The sequence below is a fragment of the Danio rerio genome, chromosome 19 (genome assembly GCF_052040795.2).
Source record: "Danio rerio strain M-AB ecotype USA chromosome 19, GRCz13ab, whole genome shotgun sequence".
NCBI lineage: Eukaryota > Metazoa > Chordata > Actinopteri > Cypriniformes > Danionidae > Danio > Danio rerio.
Genome location: NC_141039.2, coordinates 10,180,789 through 10,204,577, shown reverse-complemented (window position 1 = coordinate 10,204,577; position 23,789 = coordinate 10,180,789). Strand labels below are relative to the sequence as shown.

At 33.2% G+C, this 23,789-nt stretch overlaps 1 protein-coding gene and 1 long non-coding RNA gene across 38 annotated transcripts; one reads left to right on the top strand and one right to left on the bottom strand.

Annotated features, from left to right (window-relative positions):
• The first annotated feature begins 24 nt into the window (after window positions 1–24).
• On the top strand, window positions 25–3,790 carry LOC141379012 (uncharacterized). The gene is made up of 2 exons (XR_015516514.1): window positions 25–115; window positions 2,265–3,790. It is a non-coding gene; the product is annotated as an uncharacterized LOC141379012 (long non-coding RNA).
• Window positions 944–19,858, bottom strand: lrrc71 (leucine rich repeat containing 71). 37 transcript variants are annotated; one of them, XR_015515983.1, is made up of 16 exons: window positions 19,613–19,858; window positions 19,155–19,262; window positions 17,509–17,601; window positions 17,360–17,435; window positions 17,204–17,278; window positions 16,481–16,549; window positions 15,081–15,240; window positions 14,898–14,981; window positions 14,619–14,813; window positions 14,467–14,542; window positions 14,321–14,388; window positions 5,187–5,319; window positions 5,025–5,113; window positions 4,810–4,951; window positions 4,349–4,404; window positions 3,778–4,058 (listed from the first exon to the last, which is right to left on the bottom strand). XR_015515983.1 is itself a non-coding variant. In XM_087294551.1 (15 exons), exons 3-14 carry the CDS (start codon window positions 17,591–17,593, stop codon window positions 4,814–4,816), a joined length of 1,248 nt encoding a protein of 415 aa, XP_087150677.1. In that variant the 5' UTR covers window positions 17,594–17,601; window positions 19,135–19,262; window positions 19,613–19,858; the 3' UTR covers window positions 944–1,101; window positions 4,810–4,813.
• Window positions 19,859–23,789: the final 3,931 nt, after the last annotated feature.

Here is a 23,789-nt window from a genome sequence, read left to right as displayed (position 1 = left end):
TATGTTGACGCGGGAGTATTAGACACTCCCCGAAAAAACACCAATCACTTACAACACGATGGAAAACAAAACCTAAAATAGTTAGAGCTGGCGGAGGTTGTTAGACGCAATGTGTGTAAGTATAAACAATAGTCATTTATTATACCAACGTGTATTTTCTGTGAAATGTATGTTGATGGTTATTATTGAATTTATGAAGTGTAATTCATCAAGGTTGCCTGTAAGACGAGACAGCGTCACGTGACATCTGTTACTTTTCTCTGCGCGGTAAAACACAGACCAATCACATTTGTTTTGTTAACCCTTTAACTGCCCCACCACCAAAAACAAAACAAAAAATATTGCATTTTTCAACTCCTAATCAGGGGCGGATTTAACCAATAAACGAGGTAATAAAGCGGCCGCTAAGGGCCTCAGGAAATCTGGTGGCACTCAATAAATACCTAGAAGTAAAAATTATAACATTGTTCTCTCTACCATACTTTAAATAATCAAATACAATTTCAAAGTAATTAAATATTATTTAGTATATAATCAAATATTTTATTATTATAATCGTGTAATGTTATGTAATAATAATAATATTACCAAATAAAATATCCATCATGGAGCAGTCCAGCAGTCAAAAATTTATTATTTTTAGTTGTAAATTCATTTTAGGAAAAAAATAATCTCTTAAAATGTAAAGATTGCATTCATTTAAAATGTCGAAAAGATGATTGTGTGATATAAAAGAAACAGCAATAAATAAAAATTAAATAAAAGTAGAAAGAGTGAATTTCAGGACTCAGGGCCCCAAAATCACAAAATCCGCACCTGCTCCTGTTGATGCTAATTATCACACTCAATGCATTTTTAACACATCCCATAAATTCTAAAATATCAACCTCAACCAAATGTCAATATGTCGATTAATAAATCTACTATAAAAAATCAGAAAATATTAAGTGTAAGACCAATTTATTTAAAAACAATCAAAATAAAACATTTTTGAATACTAAATCATCTTTATTTGTGTTGTATTACGTGGCAAAAAAATCAAAAGCCTCAAGTCGTAGAGGAAATCATTTAAATCTGGCGTCTGGTGTAGATCTGAGACTACTGTAGGGAAAATAGATAAAACTGTAAAGTTCGCACTTTCAAACATCCAATCACTTAACAGTAACTTCTAGTCAATGATTGTATCAACACAAATTGCCTGGATTTTATGCTTTTAAATAAAACTTGGCAAGATGATAGTTGTAGTGCAGCAGTCCTGAATGAAACTAATTTGATTTCATGAGTGTTTGCAGAGCTAATAAGACTCTAAAAGTCATTATTGAAAACAGTCAAAATATGGTGAAACATTTGGTAGAGCAGCAGTAAACTCTCTGCTCTACCAAACGTCGACCATGTTTTTACTGTTTTGAATAATGTCTGTTAAAGTCATTAAAACAGTGCTTGAAATAATGGTTTACACACAGCATTGTTGGTTTACAATATAATCAAACAAACATAATCCTGTTGCACTGCTACACTTGATTTTGGTTTTATCCCTTTAACTGCCCCACCAACTCCTTATGTCACTAGTTAACACACTCAGTGCAATTTTTTCAGCAGATCCCATAATTTCTAAAATATCAACCTCTACTAAATGGTTAATGTTGGTTTTTGGTAAAAGTATCGGAATTAATACATCTACTATGAAAAATCAGAAAATATGAAGTGTAAGACCAATTTATTTAAAAACATAATCAAAATAAAACATTTTGAATACTAAATCATCTTTATTTTTACTAAATCATCTTTATTTTTTTGAAGCATGCCATAAAATATTTCAGATTCTCATTTAACGTTTTCTTGTTTTTTATAATAAACTAAAATCAAGTGTAGTAGTGCTACTGTCACAACCTGTCTTCCTCATGTGTGTGTTTTCTTCATGTGATCCTCACCATGTGTTCCTGTGTTGCCGTTCCCGCCATGCCATTATGTTCATCACCTTCACCTGTGTTTCATCTCCTGTATGTAATTAGTGTCATCATCTCCTGTGTATTTAAGTCCCTGAATTCTGTTAGCTCCTCGTAGAAGTTCATGTCTGATATCAATAAATAAACGTGTTTTGATAATCCTGAGATCCGGTGCCTTCCTGTTATGAACCCAGGCGTCACAGCTACAGAATTATGTTTGTTTGATTTTTTTTTTTAAACCAACAATGCTGTGTGTAAACCATTATTTAAAACAGTCATTCTTTAATGACTTTCATTTCATTTTCATCTGCTTTTCAGGGCCGGGTTGCGGGGGCAGCAGTCTTAGGAGTTAAACCCCAGACCTCCCTCTCCCCAGACACTTCCTTCAGCTCCTCCAGGGGGATCCAGAGGCGTTCCTAGGACAGCCGAGAGACTTAATCCCTCCAACATGTCCTGGGTCTTCCTCAAGGCCTCCTCCTGGTGGGACATGCCTGAAACACCACCCTAAGTAGGCGTCCAGGAGGCATCCGAAACAGATGCCCGAGCCACCTCAGCTGACTTCTCTCAATGTGGAGGAGCAGAGGCTCTACTCGGAGCTCCTCCTGGGTGACAGAGCTCCTTATCCTATCTATAAGAGTGCACCCTGTTAGCCTGCGAAGGAAACTAATTTCGGCCGCTTGTATCCGAGATCTTGTCCTTTTACCCAAAGCGCATGACCATAGGTGAGAGTAGGAACGTAGATTGACCAGTAATTCGAGAGTTTTCCTTTCGGCTCAGCTCCTTCTTTAACACAACAGACAGATACACCAACAGCATTACTGCTGCACCGATCCACCAGTCAATCTCACATTCCATCCTTCCCTCACTCATGAACAAAACCCCATGAGACTTGAACTCCTCCACCTGGGGTAAGGACTTTCCTCCAACCCAGAGATGTCAAACCACCTTTATCCAGTGGAGCACCATGGCCTCGGACTTGGAGTTGCTGATTCTCATCCCAGATTCTCATCCTTAACAGAGATTATAAAAAACAGTCAAAATATTCTCAACGATTTGGTAGAGCAGGCAGTTAAAGGGATAGTTCGCCTAAAACTAAAAATTCTTTCATAATTTACTCAACCTTCACTTATTGTCACAAATCTGTTTGAGCTTCTTTTTTATGTTCATCACAAAAGAAGATATTTATAGAAATGTTAGTAACTTATAATAACTATTGACATCTGTAGCATTTGTTTTGTTAAAGAGTGTCAACTGTTACAGGTTACTAACATGTTTTAAAATATCTTTTGTGTTTAACACAAAAAGAAAACGCATGAAAGTTTAAAACCACTTGAGGGTGAGTAAATGTTCATAATTGGGAAAAATATCATTTTCTCTCGATTTTCATTCATACGCAGAGCTCCTTCATTAAACATATACATGATTTGACTACTTTATTTTAATGCTTAAGTGTCACAAATCCATGTGCTGAAATACAAACAGAACATACACAATATTAAGTTTTTCAGTAATATTTTGCCTTAAAAACACACATTAATTTACTTTAGCTGTATAACTATTTAAAGGAAAAAGTAAAATGGTTTTTAACTCATGAACTGTCTGCGCTGCCAAACGTTTGACTATATTTTGACTGTTTTAAATAATAGCTATTAAAGTCTTTTAAAGAATGACAATTTTAAATAATGCTCAGCATTGTTGGTTTACAGAATAATCAAGCAAACATAATCCTGTAGCACTACTTCCCTTGATTTTGGTTTTATTGAAAAAAAAAAAAACATGTTAAATGAGAATCGGAAATTTTTTATGACATACTTAAAAAAAATAAAGATGATTTAGAATTCAAATATGTTTTATTTTGATTGTTTTTATATAAATTGGTTGAACACTTTACATTTTGATTTTTCATAGTAAATTTATTTAGCTACTTTTACCATGAACTGACATATCAACTGTTTGGTAGAGGTTGATATTGGATGTGTTGAATAAAAAATGCATTGAGTGAACTTGAGGGTGAATAAACCGTTGTTTTGGGGGGAAATAGCCTTTTAAGTATATTCTCTCATTTTTTACTCATACGCAGAGCTCGTTCATTAATGGCCCATTTACATGGGGCTTCAGTGTCAATGCTTGACTTAAGGCGTGTCTGAAGTTGGGGCTGCCGCGATCAGCCAATGAAATTCAGTCAGCAATAGGCCACTGTCTAGCTGGTGTATTTGCATACAGCGATCTGATTGGCTGACACTTTCATCAAAGCTTGAAAAGTTGAACTAGTCCTAACTTCTGCAGCGATCAACGCCTCTGAAGCGGTGCCGACGGATCTACAATGCAGTTCTGCAACACCTGACGTCACCCATTCAAAGTGAATGGGAAGCGTTGACACTGAAGCCCCGTGTGTATGGGGCGTAAACATATACATGCTTTGTACACTTTATTTGCTTTAGTGTCACAAATCCATGTGCTGAAATACAAACAGAACATACACAATATTGAGTTTTTCAGTAATATTTTGCTTTAAAAGCACACATTAATTTACTTTAGTTGTATAACTATTTAAAGGAAAAAGTAAAATGTTTTTTAAATGGACAACAAATGCCTTTTTTTCCCATGTTTTAGAATACTAGACAATCAAAACAATGAAAAAGCACATGGTGACAAGTAAAACAAAACTATTTTATCATTTGGCAAGAGCTTAATGCTCTGTGGATGTCCGTCTATAAAAAGTACAATATAGCAAAGATATTAATAATAACAACAATAATATTAATAATAAAGGATGATTTACCAAAAGATTGACTTATAATGGTAACATGATTGAATTGAAACAGTAAATGCTCATGTTCATTTGTCTTTTCTTATCATTTACAGTGTTAGGCTGGACTGCTGGTCTTGGCTTCACCATATTCGTCCTCCATCTGACTAGTGCTGTTTTTGCTTAGAGGGTGCTTTTGAGACATCATTTCTTGTATCTTCAGGAAGGTGTCACAATCTGAAGGAAAACGATTCTTCTGAAAAACATAGCTCAAATTAAAAGACTCTTTTAAAATGAGCTCTTTCAAAAATAAGAGAAATGATACTCACACTCAGAGAAAGGCGCAGGAGTCCACCTTCACACTGGCTCTCTAGAGATGAGAGAAACACCTTGAGCGATTGCTCGCTCAATTCATTTCCTGAATGAAGAGCAAAGTTACAGTTATGTTTGACTCTCATTGAGAAATAAAATTAAATCTGAAATGAAATCACCTGAAAGATTTAAAGATGTAAGGCATGTGTTTCCAGGATGAATTACTTTTCCACCAGTGTGCACAATTCCAGGATCCAACAGAGGAATCACGGTGTCAACTGTCACCTCCACAGCCTGACTTGGAGATGTTCCCTTGGTTAATAAAAAATATTTTAATTGAAAATTTTTATTGAAAAATTAAAAAGAGTTTAATTGCCAAGAACAATCCTTGTCTTCTCATCTTTGGAAATGCTATCATTAATATTGGCAAAAGGATAATGTAAATCAGCATTTGAATTAAAGGTGCCTTATAATAAAAATCAGGACATGTCTATGCATAGTTATGCACAGTGATAAGATTCCCTCCAACAACTGTAAAAGCACTTTGAGCACCCAGAAAATGGATTTAACTACAATATATTTACAATGTAATTACAATGTAAGTGCACACAAGATAAAAGTTTGTAGTTACATTTGTACTGTGGATATTTACGTACATCTCAGATGTAAGTACAATGTTATATGTAACTACAAAGGTAATAAAAGTTTGTAATTACATATGACATGTGTACTGTGTATATGTATACAACTATAACACATAAATACTGTACATGAAATGTACAAAAACACATGTACAATACTGTCACATATATAATTACGTTATAACATTGTTATACCAATGTAATTACAATGTTATTACTCTGCAACTATAATGTTATTACAATGCTATAACAATGCAATTACAGTGTTGTTACATTGTAATTATAATGTTATAACACTGTAATTACAATGTTATTGTATAGAAATTATAATGTTATTACAATGTTATTACATAGTAGTTATAATGTAATGACAATGTAATTACATCTAAAATAAAAGTTTGCAACAACAAATGTACTGTATATATTTACGTATAAGTACACAAAAACTACATGAAAGTTATTAAGAAACATTTGAGTTTATAAATATCGTGGTCATTATTACAATGTAATAGCAATGTATTTACAATGTAACGACACAGTAATTGCATACAAGATAAAAGTTTGTAATTACATCTGACGTGTACTGTGTATATGTATAAAACTATAACACAAATACTGGACATAAAATATGCAAAACACATTTACAATGCTATTATAGATGTAATTACAATGTTAATACATAGCAATTATTGTACATGCTATAACAATGTAAATATAATGTTATAACAATTTAATTACAATGTTATTACAAATTAAGTATAATGTAATGACAATGTGATTACATCCAAAATAAAAGTTTGTAATTACACATGACATGTGTAGTGTGTATATGTATTAGGGATGTGCGGAGCAGCCGGTATTTGTATTTGTATTTGTATTTGTTGAGGGGGAAAAGTATTTGTATTTGTATTTGTATTCGAGTAAAATTCAAAATGGCGCAGAAATATATATTTTTTCTATTACACTTCTAATTTACGTTATAGTGAAAGTATTGTTTAATTATACCCATTATATAAATTATAGATATGCAATATTGGCTGTTGTTTTTGAACACGTGATAAGAAATGTCATTGAAAAGAAAATAACATAGAAGCCATTATCTCATCCATGGTTAAACCAACGACTAATAAAATACCATTGTGAATATTATGAACCCCACCACCACCGTTCTTGTTTAAGGACACTGAATAGACAGAATAAAAACAAATAATACTTCAAAAAACTGTTCTTCTTCTGAAAGAACTTTTTTCCAATGGACAGAATTCCAAAAATAAGCTAAATAAATCTAAATAAAACCCTGCCTGGGAGATCTGGCAGAACAAAAGTATTCTATATAATACTAAAAGATACAGCCCTGCTATTATCATCTGCCAGCCACAAAAAAGACACAAAGTTTGTTTGTTTGTTTATTTAGAGATATCTGCAAATATTTTTCAATGGAAGTCAATGGAGGAATATGACTAGTCAGACATAATATATTTGCAGATATTTCCAATCTGAATTATAATTATGACAAGTCAAAATATAATTAGAGATATCTCTGAATATATTTATGGATAGTCTGAACAAGGTTTAAATGCTAAAACGGCTTGCCATACGCACAGTGGCACAGTGGAGATTTCTCTAGTTATATCGTTTCAGTCGTTTGTTATGCAGTGACATGCAGTCAAATATTTCGCCAAACAGTCCTTAGGGATGCGGTGACACGCAGTCAGATATTTTACCGGACAGATCCGCCACTTTTGGCGCGCATAAACAATCATAAAGCTCTCGTGCTGCAGGAATGAGGAGGTCTGCTGAAGGCGCACAGCTGACGTGCAGTGAGAGGTTTGCGTCTTTAATAAACTACGGCAGTTTGCGATCACTGAACAGTAAGAATGATTAATAAATCCATATGAAACAGTCCCTTAACAGTCACGTCTCGCTTTCAGTTTCGGGCTTTGGCGCGTTTTGCACTGAGCGTGTGTCTTTCTCTCTCTCTCTCTCTCTCTCTCTCTCTCTCTCTCTCACTCACTCACTCACTCACGCGGGCATGCACTGTGGTCTCATGAGGAAACGCTGCTTTTTGATATAGTGTTTTTCTTGCTCCCGAATACAAATAATTTTTCAAGTATTTGTTCGAATCAAGTATTCGTAAAAACACGCTATTCGTGCCTTTCCGAATACCGTATTCGGGTTCGGCTCCACCCTTAATATGTATACAACTATAACACAAATACTGTACATGAAATACACAAAAACACAATTACAAGACTCATACTTTTGCATAGCAATTATGTTATTACAATATTATTACATAATAACTACAATGTTACAACAAGGAAATTACAACGTTAATACATGGTAATTATAATGTAATGACAATGTAATTACATCCAAAAATAAATGTTTGTAATTATATATGTACTGAGTATGTTTACGTATAAATACACAAATACTGTACATGAAATATACAAAGAACATTTACGTTTAAAAAAATTTTCTTGGACTTTACATTGTTATTACATAGAACTTATTATGTAATGGCAGTGTAATTACATCCAAAATAAAAGTAAGCATATCTGACATGTGTATTGTGTATGTATATAACTATAACACAAATACTGTACATGAAATATACAAAAACAAATTTACAGGACTATCATAAGCCGCTTTTCCACTGTTGTGCCAAACCGTTCTAAGGACAATTCGGTGCGATTAGGCTTGTTTCTCCAATAAGCCTGGAATGGCGCAGCACGATTACAAACCGTTCAAGGCCCAGAATTTTCGGCATGATTAGAAAACTGTGCTAAACTGTGCCAACAGATTCTGTGTGTTGATGTCGCGGCTCTGTTGCCAAGCTACCACAGCTGGCTCAGCGGAAGAGGTTTAGTCATCAGACATAATTGAACAAAGGGAGCCGTTTACATTGCGTTACCAATGCAACTACTGATGTTTTTTGTGTAATGTTTTAAAGAGCTTCGTCGCAGCACGACAGTGGAAAATGAAACCGTATCCGTGTTGTCTGTCCCGGTTTAGCACGGAATGGAACGGTTCTGCTTAAAGAACAATTCCGCACGAAAAGCATAGTGGAAAAGCGGCTATAGATGTAATTACAATGTTATAACAAGGCAATTACAATGTTCTTGCATAACAACTAAAATTTTATTACAATATTAACAAAATAATTACAATGTTATTTTAATGTTATAACAATGTAATTACAATATTATTACATGGTAGTTATACAATAACTACAATGTTATTACATAGCAATTAATAACGTTGTTACAACATTATAACAATGTTATTACATAGTTATTACACTGTTATAACAATGTAATTGCAATGTGAATGCATAGTAATAATAATGTAATGACAATGTAATTACATCCAAAGTAAAAGTTTGTAATTACGTATGTGCTGAGTATATTTATATACAAATACACAAATACTGTACATTAAATATACAAAGAAACATTTAACCCTCTACTGGACATATCTTGATGGTACATGATAAAAAATGATTCTACATCATTTCTTGGTTCTTTTGGGAATATTTTATTGTTAAAAGTTATTTTTTTGTTTTTTGGTAGCTATGCATTACATACATGTGTACTATGCATATTTAAGTATATAACTATTAATACACACTGTACATGAAATATACAAACACATTTGTAAATCTTGAATTTGTTTACAATGTAACACAATGTAATTACATAGTAACATTACATTACATCTGACATCTGTACTGTGTATATGACTGTAACACAAATACTTTACATGAAATATACAAACCACATTTACAATACTATCATAGATGCAATTACAATGTTATTGCATAGCACTTATAATGTTATTACAATATTAAAAATATAATTACAACGTTAATGCATAGTAAATACAATGTTATGACAATATAAATACAATGCTATTACATACTAATTACGATGTTATAACAATGTAATTACTATGTTGATACATAGTAATTATAATGTAATGACAATGTAATTAAATGTTTGTAGATACATAAGTACTGCATATATTTATGTATAAATACACAATACATGATATTCACAAAGAAGCATTTACGTTTATAAATATCTTGGACATAATTACAATGTAATATCAATGTATTTACAATGTAACGACACAGTATTTGCATACAAGACAAAAGTTTGTAAATACATATTAAATCTCAGATGTAATTACAATGTTAATACATCCATAATAAAAGTTTGTAATTACATCTGATGTGTACTGTATATATATATATATATATATATATATATATATATATATATATACAACTATAACACAAATACTGTACATGAAATATACAAAACCCATTTACAATACTACCCTTGATGTAATTACAATGATATTACATAGCAATTATAATGTTCTTACAATGTTATAACAATGTCATTACATAATAATTACACGTTGTAACAATATAAGTACATTGTTAATACATAGTATTTATAATGTAATGACAATTGTAATTACACAAGATAAAAGTTTGTAATTACATCTGACATGTGTACTCTGTATATGTATACAACTATAACACAAATACTGGATATAAAATATACAAAACAAATATACTATCAAAAATACTATAGATGTAATTACAATGTTTTTGCATAGCAATTATAATGTTCTTACAATATTAACAATATTTAAAAAATAATTACAATGTTATTACTATGTTATAACAATATAATTACAATATTATAACATAACAATTACAATGTTACAACATGAAATTACAGAGTTATAAAAAAGTAACTATAATGTAATGACAATGTAATTACATCCAAATTAAACGTTTGTAATTGCATATGTACTGCATATATTTACATATAAATACACAAATGCTGTACGAGAAATATACAAAGAAACATTTATGTTCAAAAATATTATCTTGAACTTAATTACATTCTAATAGCAATGTATTTGCAATTTACAATTTAATTGCACAAGATTAAAGTTTGTAATTACATCTGACATGTGTGTATATGTGTACAACTATAACACAAATACTGTACATGAAATATACAAAACACACAATACTATCATAAATGTAATCACAATGTTATAACAATGTAAATACAGTGTTATAACTATATAATTACATTGTCATTACACAGCAATTATGTTACACTGTTATAACAATATAATAACAATGTTATTACATAGCACTTTTAATGTAGATATTGCAATTACATCCAAAATAAGTTATTAATTACATATGTACTGATTATATTTACGTATAAATTTGCAAATACTGCATATGAAATATACAAAGAAACATTTACGTTCATAAATATTATCTTGGACGTAAATACAATGTAATAGCAATGTATTTGCAATGTGACGACACAGTATTTGCACACAAGATAAAAGTTTGTAATTATATCTGACATGTACTGTGTTTATGTATACAACAATAACACAAATACTGTACATGAAATATACAAAACACATTTACAATACTGTCATAGATGTTATGACAATGTTTTAATGTAACTACAATGTTAAAATATAGTAATTACACTGTTATAACAATATAACTACAATGTTATTACATAGCATATACAATGCTATTACAATATCGTAACAGTGTATTTACAATGTTACAGCTTAGTGATTACACTGTTATATCAATTTAATTACAATGTTATTACATAGTTATTGTAATGTAATTTAAAAATAAGTTTGTAATTACATATCTACTAAGTATAGTTGCGTATAAATACACAAATACTGTACATGAAATATATAGAGAAACATTTAAGTTTATAAATATTATCTTGGACGTAATAACAATGTAATAGCAATGTGACTACAATGTAACAACACAGTAATTGCATCCAAGATAAAAGTTTGTAATTACATCTGACGTGTACTGTGTATATGTATACATCTATAACAAATACTGAACATGAAATGTACATAATACATTTACAGTCCTATCTTAGATGTAATTACATTGTTATATCAATGTAAATACAATGTTATAACAATGTAATTACAATGTTTTTACACAGCAATTATGTTATTACAATGTTATGGCATTGTTATAAAAATGCAATTACAATGTTGCTACACAGTAATTGCACTGTTATAACAATATAAATGCAATGTTTTTACATAGTAATTATAATATAATGACAATGTAATTACATTCAAAGTAAAAGTTAGTAATTACATATGTACTGAGTATATTTACGTGTTTACAATTAACCCTCTACTGGACATATCTTGATGGTACATAATAAAAATGATTCTACATCAATTCTTGGTTCTTTTGGGAACATTTTATCGTTATTTTTGTTTTTGGTAACTACATATTACATACATGTGTTCTTTGCTTATTTAAGTATATAACTAAATCCTCACTGTACATGTTTGTAAACATGTTTGTAAATCTTGAATTTGTTTACAATGTATTCACAATGTAATTACAATGTAATGACATAGTATTTACATCCAAGGTAAAAGTTTGTAGGTACATATGACGTGTGTACTGTGTTTATGTATATAACTATACCACAGATACTGTATTTATAACATGGTAATTACAATGTCATTACATCCAAAATAAAAGTTTGAAATTACATATCGTTGTCTTAGAATTATATGGTTCTATCTGCTTTCTAAATGATCTTGAGATTTTAAGCTTCAAAGATTTGAATTCCATAAAGCAAACAATATATGCATAACTGTTCTCTTTTAAACATTAACATGACAGAATGTACTCTCAATGTAAATTATAAAAATTCTTTTACATTTGCAAATTGGGGTTAAAAATAACAGGGCAAATGCAGATTTACAAGGTTACAATGAATTACAAGGTTCTATCTGCCAGATCATTAATTGAAGCCTTACTTTTCAAGAAATACAACCAGTCTGCTTTTTAATTTTGTTAAAAAAATGAAAATTGGTGTTGTAACAATATGTTTATGTTTGAGAAAGTAAAACTTTTGCTTTCTTTCATGTTTATTTAATGTTTTAATGTTTTTGTCCTGTTTAAAATTTAGCATATAAAACTGTGCTAAATATTTTGTTTAGTGCAGCTGTTAATTGTATGTAATTAACATGAATTCTATACTTTATATGAATTACTGAATTATATTTATTGAATTATATGTCCCATGAATTAATTTAAGTATTTGCCCTTCAAGGCAAATGTAAAGACTTTAACAGACAATGAGCAAATTAAAATTAGTTTAATAAACACTGAAAAAGTTGCACTGACTATATATACACAAATACAATTATTTCACATTTAATATATTATATTTTTAATAACTGTTTCTTTTTCAACAATGTAAAATTCAACATTTCATCTTAATGTCAAAAAATGCTTCTAAATCATCACATTTACACACATCTTTTTACATCTATTCAGGTTTCTACCCTATTTTATGTGGTGCGGCATTATTTAGTTGACTCTGATTTTGTGTTTCTTTCTGGTCTTTCCCACTGTCAACTGAGCAGTCCAGCGGAATGAATCAAAGAAAGCTGACCCGCGCATTTGAAATGCTGATTAACTCAAAGAGAGATATCTACATAGAAGGTATGTGGTAGGGTTCCATAATACTGGAATTTGAAACCAGTTGATACTGAAATTTTAAAAACGTCCCTGTATCTGTGGTCATTCTGCTTTTACTGAATCTTTTGCTTTTGTTACCAAAATCTAAATACAGAGAGCCACTAAATATGAAAAACATAAAAAATGTTTAGAACATCATGCAATGTCTGCAGAAGTCCTTTTTGGTGGAGACAAGCAGACATTATCACTGTTTGCACTGTCAGTCCCGCTTGTAGCCAAGGTAGGAAATACACAGAACCACACACACACACACACACACACACTCACACACACAAATTAACGTTATGAAAAAAAAAAAAACCTTTATGTACAGTTGGTGGTTCTCTTCTGTTATTTGGTATGATTGCACTCATATCAGAAGCGAACCGGACCAGGTTAGCACGAAGTTTAGAAGACATAGTTTAAACTAGCTAAACGTACCATACTCTGACGTAAAATGAATCTGGGTGTGGACCAAAAGTGCTAGTGTGAAAGCACCCTAAAAACGCCCATTACCCGCTAATATTTGTGCGCTGTTGTGCACGTTCTTAAACAGTGCTGATTTGCTATTGTGTTCGCATGCTCAACAGAAATGTCTGTGATTGGCCGTGAAGGTCATCAGTTTACTGAACTCACCGTTGTTTACTGAGTGTAAACACAGATACAGGAACACTGGAGCTTTTAAAAGCCGCTATTCATCAGTGGATCACTCCTATGTCAGATTATAGAGAAACCAACTGATCTACATGATTTTGAAACGCTCCAGTGTCCCTGTATCTGTGGTAATAAATAAAAACGGGCGCAACAGGGCTCAAATGTTAGCAGGAGATGGACGTTTTTAAAATTTCAGTATCAACTGGCTTCAAATTCCAGTATTATGGAACCCTACCACACACCTTCTATGTAGATATCAAAGACCAATTTACTATATTGTATCAATGCATTCTATGGCACCTTTAAAAGTTTCAAATATAATAATAAAAAAAAATTAAATTATATATTTAAATGATGTAACACTCAAAGTAACTCATTATTAAACCTGCCATCTATTTGGTAAAATGTTGATCTATAATATTTTTATTAGTCTTACCTCTTGCTCAGAAACTAGCAGATTCTTGTCTTTGCCTTTTCCAGCCTGACTACGAGGAGCTTTATTATCTGGGTGAAAAACAAAAAACACTGCATATAAAATCAGTTTTTCAATCCAAATAAACTATGTCAAAGGAGTTTATTTACCTTTCTTGGCCACCTTTGCCTCCTCTTTTTTTGCTGCCGGACTTTGTGCTGGTTTCTCCTCCTTCTTGGGATTGTCCTACATACAAAAGATTAAAATCAGACCTTTTCGTGTAAGAAAACATACAACATTGAGGAAACAATATATAATCTACCCTTTTTTTGGTGGTGTGTTTTGCACTCTTGCTGATTTGATCCAGTGAAGAGTTGCTAGGGACAGAAAGGGCCGGCTCATGTGAGTCTGCAAGACTAACCAGAGACGACTGGACCATGTTTGATTGGTCGCCTTTAATTAAAAGCTTCCTCCTCTCAACGATCTCTTCATGAGTCAGAGCAAATGGGCCAAGAACCTAAAGCAAAACAGATGCAGACGTTTCACAGTCTAATTTACCCACATAATATGTAGTAATTATTAGAAGAAAACTAATTTTTACCTCAGCCAAACGAGCCGCTCCATTATCTCCTATGTGATTGTAGGATAATGACAAAGATAGCAGGGACCGATTTAAACGCAGACCCTTTAGAATGAGGACAATAATGAAATACACTTCATTTGAAATATGTGCAATCTTGACATTATTAGAAATGCCAGATGGACAGATTTCAATCCTACATACCTGAGCGATATGAAGGGCACCTGCATCACCGATCCTATTATAGGCCAGGTTAAGTGACCGGAGGTTTTTGTTGGCAGAGTGTGGATTGGAGAGAGCTGAGCCAATCAGACGAGCTCCTTCCTCTCCTATACGATTGTTTCGTAGTGATAACTCCGTCAGCCTGACATGAACATTATTTAAAAAAAAACTGAGTGAATTAGCTACAAATAATGCATTTTGTCACTATGAGAGAGATTCATTCATTTTCCTTCAGCTTAGTCCCTTATTTATCAGGGGTCGCCACAGCGAAATGAACCACAAACTATTCCAGCATGTGTTTTATGCTGCGGATGCCTTTCCAGCCGCAACTCAGTACTGAGAAACACTCCTACACACTCATTTACACACACTCTTTTACACGACCAATTTAGCTCATACAATTCACTTATAGCTCATGAGATTGAACTGTGAGGGAAACCAGAGCACCCGGTGGAAACTCAAGCCAACACAGGGAGAACATGTAAACTCACAGAAACACCAACTAGCCCAGCCAGGACTCGAACCAGCAACCTTTTTGCTGTGAGGCGACAGTGCTAACCCCCGAGCCACCATGCCACATATTATGAGAGAGACATAGTATATCATACCGAAACATTTAAGTAAATGTGTGGGTCCCTACTTAAAGCAATAGTTCACTCAAAAAATGTACTATGTCATAACTTACTCTGAATTTCCTGCTCCTGTTGAACACAATATATCATGAAGAATGTTGAAAATTAGTAGCCATTGACTTCCATACTATTTTTTCCTACTATGCATGTCAAGGCTACTGGTTTCCAATATTCTTCAAATTATTTTCATTGTGGAGCAATTAAAGATTTTGGGTGAACTATCACTTTAACTATATATTGGGGACATATTTATAAACTAAATCTCAGTAAACAGAGAGGATTTATTAGTATCAATTTAAATTTCGGGTCTGTCTTTTTTGTTCAGTGTTTTATGCTCATCAAGTCAACATTTATGTGATGAATTTTGGAGAGAAGACACTTCAATGACCAGTTTATGGCAACGTCTCCTCTTGTAATGCCAGTGTTCATAGATTATCTGGCTTGTTTCATATGAAAACAAGCATCTGCATCTGTAAAGGTATCAACCAAATGGCCTACAAGAACTCATAGGTGTGACCCTATGGTGGGGAGGGGGGGATCCTTTGATGTAACTGGTATGAAGTACTTTCTCACAGACAGATATCTGGGTTAAGATCTTTGAAGGATGACGAATTACATTCCTGCTGAAGAACTGTACCTTCATTAAACTCTTCTTCCCACTAAAAATTTGGTCAGCAAACTTCTAAATAACAGATTATACCATAAACACCAAGTGTATGTGTGTGTGTGTAAAAAATGCGAATGACTCACATGCTGTCCTCCCCTAAGAGTAAATGATAACTCTGCTCAGGGAGTGGGTTGCCTTCCAAAACCACTTTCCTAGCAAGAAAAAAGTCGACACTTGAGTTTTCCATGATCTATTATCATTTTTCAGCATCTATTTAGAGAATTTTCTGAAAAGATCATTTGCCTCTGTTATAAAGCACAAGTAGCTGAAACTAGCACAACTCACTAATGTACATAAGTTATAAGTATAGAATATATGTATTCATTAATTTAAGATTTAGAATTACAAATTACATTTATATTTTATCTCTGTCAGCCCCTTTTGTCAAGTATAATTGTAGGTTGGTCTAAATTTCATTATACTCTGGGGTCTTAAAGATAGCTTACTCTTTCTTGGTAAAATAAACCCCTCTACCACTTGAATTGAAAATATTGTCATTTAAAAAGGAATCTAATTATTTTTTTTAAATAATTATTGACTGATTAATTGGATTGAGTATGGTTAATTTGCAAGCATTTCAGATGTGTGTGTTTGTGTGTGCATGAAAACAGAAGGAAACAGACCACATTAATATTCACAACCCTTCCAAAAATGGTCAAATCAGACATTTCTATTCCATTCATAAGAACTTTGGTCAGCTAACTGATTTTAAATACAACTTACATTCACATTGTTATAGAACTGAATTCATAGTTAAATAAACAATTAATTATGGGTAACCTAAAATACAGTTTGACTGTTCTCACCTGAGATTTGAGCACAGAGACACAGTGTTTTTCATGGATGTGAAAGTGCCATCTGTTAGACCTATACGCCACATGCTGCAAAGCATCACCATTCATTAAAATGGACATAATATACGTACACAAACACAACACACAACTCAAAATATAAAAGCTTACCGCAAGCACAGTAAATTACTGAGAGACGGCAATATCTTGCTCAGCACCTGAAGCATCAGTTCATCCACCGTCCATCCTGTCAAATATAATGAGCAAAAATGATACAGCTCCAACCTATTGTTTACGCAGAAAAAAAACACCAGCCATACCAGATATCTTGACTTCCTTTACGTTGTTGTGCTCTTCGTTCTCCAGCTCTATCTGAAGGCAGCGCCCAGGGGACCATTTTGTCATTCTGCTTTCTAAGGAAAACAGATTAATCATTATTCACTCCACACTGTAAAAAACAAAGTACCAGTTGTTCAGCACACTGTACTTTTTCTGTCATATATACTAAGAATTGTGAATAAGAATTGATTACATAAAAATATATGTTATGTCAACAATATTGGCTAAAATGTTTTGTCTACATGTTTAACTGAGTTTTCTGGACAAACATTTTTGTGTTGAACAGGAATGTTAATATTTAAATAATTTGCGCATACGTGACGTGACGATCGAAAACTAAGCTTGTTTATCAGTTGCTTGACAGAGGGGTGACACAGTGGCGCAGTTGGTAGCACAGGTCGCCTCACAGCAAGAACGTCGCTGGTTTGAGACTCGCCTGGGTCAGTTGGCATCCCTGTGTTCATGTGGGTTTCCTCTGGGTTCAAAGACATGAGGTACAGGTGTCTGAGTGAGAATGGGTGTTTGCCAGTACTGGGTTGCAGCTGGAAGAGCATTTGCTGTGTAAAACATATGCTGAATAAGTTGGCGGTTCATTGCACTGTGGTGACCCCTGATGAATAAACGGACTAAGCCAAAGGGAAATGAATGATTGAATGGATGAAGTAGAATGTTTGTGTTAATTTTGTGTTAAGGATGATATGCTAACTAGAACTAATTACTTATTTTGCAAATTTGAAAAAAATCATCCACTAAACAGATAAAAATCTATTGACTCAAAAGCAGTAACTGTTGCTTCAGTTGATGTGACAAGAATATCTTTATTAGTAAAATACAATAATCAACATTGCATAAATAAACAAAATTATGGTAGCTTAACAAAAAATGTTACTGAAAAAACTCAAAAGAAGAACTCAAAGTTCTTACTGCATCAAGATGCCTTATTTTTTATGTTTTCTCTATTTTTTACAGTGCATGTCAGCTGTTTTTATTGGGTAATCTTTTTGTGTTTAGATGTTTTGAGACACAATATATAGTTATAAGGCAGTATAATTGTAAAAATATAATTATATTGCCAAATATGAACATTTCCTCACCATTTACTCACTCAAGTGGTTCTAAACTTATGAATATCTTACTTCTGTTGAACACAAAACAATATTTTAAACATTTTGTCATCCATAATAGAGGCACGGCTGCTCAGTTATTACCACTGTTGCCACACAGCAAGAAGGTCACCGGTTCGAGTGCCGCCTGGGCCAGTTGGCACTTTTGTGTGGAGTTAGTATATTTTGCCCATGTTGGCGTGGGTTTCTTCCAGGTGCCCCGGTTTTCCAGCTATAGGTGAATTTTATAAACTAAATTACCTGTAGTGTGTGTGTGAATGAGTGTATGGGTGTTTTAAGGGCATTCGCTGCATAAAACATATGTTGGAATAGTTGGTGGTTTTTTCCGCTGTGGTGGCGACCTCTGAAATAGAGACTGAGCCGAAGGAATATGAATGAATGTCATCCATAATAGGAACTAAAAAATACTAAGTGAGCCAATGGCTGTTTTTCCCATCTTGCTTTGTGTTCACTAACAGAAGATTCATTTTTATCTGAACTAACGTTTTAATAACAGGGTTTACCCAGAATCCTTGGCCGCTTCACCTTGACGGAAGGAATCTCTTTCACTCCCATGAGCTTACAGAGTTCGGGGAATTCCAGCTGTAGATGTCCTGAACACTGGTAGTCATCTAGCGTAGTTTATAAAACCAACAAAACATTGATAATTAGTAGTGTTTACATATTTTGGGGGGGGGGGGGGGGGGGGCAAAATACAACATATTAAATTCGTGACAATTGTTTCATAATAAAAAAAAACAATGAAGAGCTGTTAGATATTTGAATCTCCAAAATGGATGCGCAGTCGACAAATCTGCAACACAAGTGTCATGAAGAATTAAACCAGTTCTAAAGGGTAATGGGGGCCCAGCCAAAAACAAGCAGCTAATAAGGTGCCTGGTATTTAATTCAAAGTGTATTTTGCGTATTTAAACCTGACACGAACATCTAGTGAGTCTGTTTAGTTTATACAGCAACATACCTGCAGTTTTTGGTTTAGGTTCCTCTTCAATTGCAGAATCCACCTTGTCCACTTTTGAGGGCTTCTCAGCTCGCTTTTTCATCTTTTATGTGGGGAGCTATTTTAGTATGGTTTAAGTTCACTTTAGTTTTAAAATTAAAACCAAATAAAAATCAAATAAAATGACAATACTCGATTTAATGTAAAGAAACCGCTCATTCAGCTCGAACTGTTTCATCAGCTCAGGTTGTATTTTGTTGCCATGTCAACAGCAGGTTGCTTGAAATCCCTGAAATACAACGGTTAATTTTGGCGCCATCTAACGGATGGGGGCAAACAACGCATAAAAATAGACTTTTTCAATTAAAATTATAGCGTATTTTTCTTTTCGTCACCAAAATATGTAAATATTACAGAGATACAAATATGTAAATATTGAAATAAACTATATAGTTTTAAACCGGCTTTCATCATAATCTGCTGAATTCACCTCAGTCACTCACACACAATAATGCATAAACATATATCTTTGCTCACCGTCTACACATGTATGGGTTTTTTATTACAATCACGTTGTTCTGAAACTAAATGTAAGACATAGAGGAACTCAGAAGAGTGCCCCCTAGTCACATACATTGGTGTAAGACAGGGGTATCCAAACTTTTTGGGCCGAGGGCCAGATGCAAAAAAAATTTTTTATATAAAAAATTTTACATACATCACACAGACACGCATATATATATATATATATATATATATATATATATATATATATATATATATATATATATATATATAAATACAGTTGAAGTCAGAATTATTAGCCCCCCTAAATTATTAGCCCCCGTTTATTTTTTCCCCAATTTCTGTTTAACGGAGAGAAGATTTTTTTCCACACATTTCTATACATATTAGTTTTAGTAACTTATTTCTAATAACTGATTTATTTTATCTTTGCCATGATGACAGTAAATAATATTTGACTAGATATTTTTAAGACACTTCTATACAGCTTAAAGTGACATTTAAAGGCTTAACTAGGTTAATCAAGTTAACTAGTCAAGTTAAGGTAATTAGGCAAGTTATTTTATAACAATGGTTTGTTCTGAAGACTTAAGGGGCTAATAATTTTGACCTTAAAATGGTTCATAAAAAAATTTAAACCGCTTTTTATTCTAGCCGAAATAAAACAAAAGTCTTTCTCCAAAAGAAAAAATATTATCAGACATACTGTAAAAATGTCCTTGCTCTGTTAAACATCATTTGGGAAATATTTAAAAAAGAAGAAATAAATCAATGAGGGGCTAATAATTCTGACTTCAACTGTGTGTAGATAAATAGAAAGATAGATAGATAGATAGATAGATAGATAGATAGATAGATAGATAGATAGATAGATAGATAGATAGATAGATAGATAGATAGATAGATAGATAGATAGATAGATAGATAGACAGACAGACAGACAGACAGACAGACAGATAGATAGATCATAACAAGAACTGCTGCTTAATTGAAGGCATGTAATAGGGACACCCGGTGGTTATTTATTGAATCACGTTCATTTTTGTATAGCGGGCCAGATTCTATTGATATTTATAAAAAGCATCGCGGGCCGCCACAAAACAGATTGCGGGCCGCAGATGGCCCGCGGGCCGTAGTTTAGACACGCCTGGTGTAAGATAAATATGCTCTTATTTTACAGAAAACACCTCCCAATTTTACAATGCATATAGGATATGTCATATCTTAAGGTTTTATTTGCGTTACGGTCTTTTTGGTCTATGTTCTTTCTGAAGGTTTCATTTTATTCCACGGGTGGGAGTAAAGTATTTTTAAATCTTGTTTTGAACAAAACAAAGTTTCTCTGTCTTATAAATGACAAGGTCATATTAATAATATTGTCATTATTGTTATCAGGTAGATATTTAAATGATAATTTAAAATTACTCAAAAAAAAAAAAACATCAGTTTTACCAATAACCAGTTTTACCAGTTTTACCAATAATCAGTTTTACCAAACATCAGTTTTACCAATAACCATGAACAATGTTTTATTTAGTTTTTTTTCTGTTATTGTATTCTTTAATTCCCAGCATAAAAACACGAGATCAGAAAATCACTATATATCAACTTATGCAAATGAATTCTTATTTATATACTCTTCCTAACCTCATAACTAGCAATTATGGCTGCAAAATATAAACTTTAGGACAAATAAAAACACAATTCAGGTGTTAAAGAAAGAGTTTATTTTATTTAGTTTAACCTGCAAAATCGTCTGAAAACAATTAACGATCTGAAAGACAAACTTATGGAAAGAAAAAAAAAAAACAAAAAGCCATGATAATGCGCGCTCATGATAAACCGCTGTGCTCTTGACTGTTGCACTGACTTGACCACAGTGCAACACGCTGTTAAAATAAGTCTACATTGTTCAATAACCCTGCTAAAAGCAAAAGAGGACGTCACAACATTCCAGCAAACAGGCATACAGTTACCATATTGTCTATTTTAAACTATAATAAACTACAGTTGAAATCTCTAGTTTAAAATAGACAATGAGTGGGCCCACGCTGCCCCCACCCATCATAACCCTGGCAGCAGTTCCTATTACTGGCCTTCCGTGTATGTCTGAGGGTCCTCTGCGCCCCGTGTAGTACCCTGCTTAGCGTGCACGGGCCGCCTCGCCCCAGGGAACGCATGAGCAAACCGGGTGCCAGTCCGTGCCGGCAAAGAGTTTAGAATGATCTAGAAAGATGGTGATTCTATGCTGTAGCAGGCCCGGATTAAGAATTCAGAGGCCTCTGGGCACAATGTCTTGTAAGCCCCCTACCCGGTCGCACCCCTATAGTTAAATAAAAAAATAAGAATAACATAATATTTTTAAAATAAAATTAACCTATAATGTATTGCCTGCATTTTTAAGTAAATTATATATAGTACATAAATTTCAAGTCTACAAAGATTTAACACATTTTTAAAGCATTTAAAGAGCACTTTGAAAAACAAAATACTAAAACTACTAGTGAAAATTATTGGATTTGAATAAACTTGTTCAAGTTCACTGAAGCAGTACAAACAAACTATATTTAAGGGTATTTTTAATGTATAACTTTTACACACTTATAATGCATATGATTTGGATATAACACCTCTCCAATCCAGTTCTATGAGTCGTCTTTAATACACACACTTATTAATGATTTCTACTTGTCTTCCTCGTGATAAAGAGTATAGGCAAATCTGGAAAAAGAAAATGAGTTCATCAGAAGCCGGATTCGAACCAGGTTCATGATCGCATCTACACAAGTTGCCATTCTCTTTACGAGCTACACCACTTACGCTGCCGTGTGTTGCGCTCTTCAGTTATGTTGTCTGTCAATAAGACGGTGATGGGCGGGAATCAACCAATTAGCTTTTTCCTACGAGGTGTGCGATATTTGCATTTAGCCAAAATAGACACTCCAAAATCGTCATCCCCAAACCCTCCACCCACCTCCTCTGGGGCCTGTGCCCATAATGCCCATTGGTTAATCTGTCCCTGGGCCCGAGTGAAGCTTCACGAAGCGGACTTTGTGAGATTGGAGTGGCTCCACTCGTACCGTCTGTATTGAACTCACCTTGGTCAAGTACAAACAGGAACACGAGAATTGATGAGCTTCATATGAGAATGCAGATCAAACGTTGAGAATGTTTAGAACGCGATGTCACTGGCTGAAAAATGACATCAATTTCCTTAAAAGTGCTGAAGAGTTAACACATACTCACACACACGCATATGTTATATGTATTTTTTTTTCTCAACAGCAAGTAATCTATTTGCTTAAGTCCAGCAGAATAGATAGAAACCTGATAGAAACTATTAAAGGAACCCAAATAAACAGTCAAAATTACTGATTTGAGCTTGCACATATTAGTCATTCCAATGGTTGTCAAAAATACGTACATTTTGCTGCCTTTTCTTCAGTTTTTCAGCCAGCCTGTATGAGGAAAAACATTTGGAACTTTTTAATTAATCAATTATAAACAACATAAAACAAACATTTTGATGTTCTAATGGCGATTCCTCTTGCCAATTTCTATGTAGAAGAATCACTTCCTGCCCTCCATCTAAATTTTAAACATCATCAATCAAATTATCTAAAAACAACCCATTAATTGCAGATTATTTTGGTAATATAAAAAAAAACAATTA

Coding starts and splice junctions, on each gene's coding strand:
- lrrc71 (XM_087294540.1), bottom strand. CDS start 19,694: ATGAAAAAGCGAGCTGAGAAGCCCTCAAAAGTGGACAAGGTGGATTCT. Junction 14,982..15,080: donor GTGCCCTTCATATCGCTCAG/GTATGTAGGATT, acceptor CTCATTCTAAAG/GGTCTGCGTTTAAATCGGTC. Junction 14,389..14,466: donor GGCAAAGGTGGCCAAGAAAG/GTAAATAAACTC, acceptor TTTTTCACCCAG/ATAATAAAGCTCCTCGTAGT.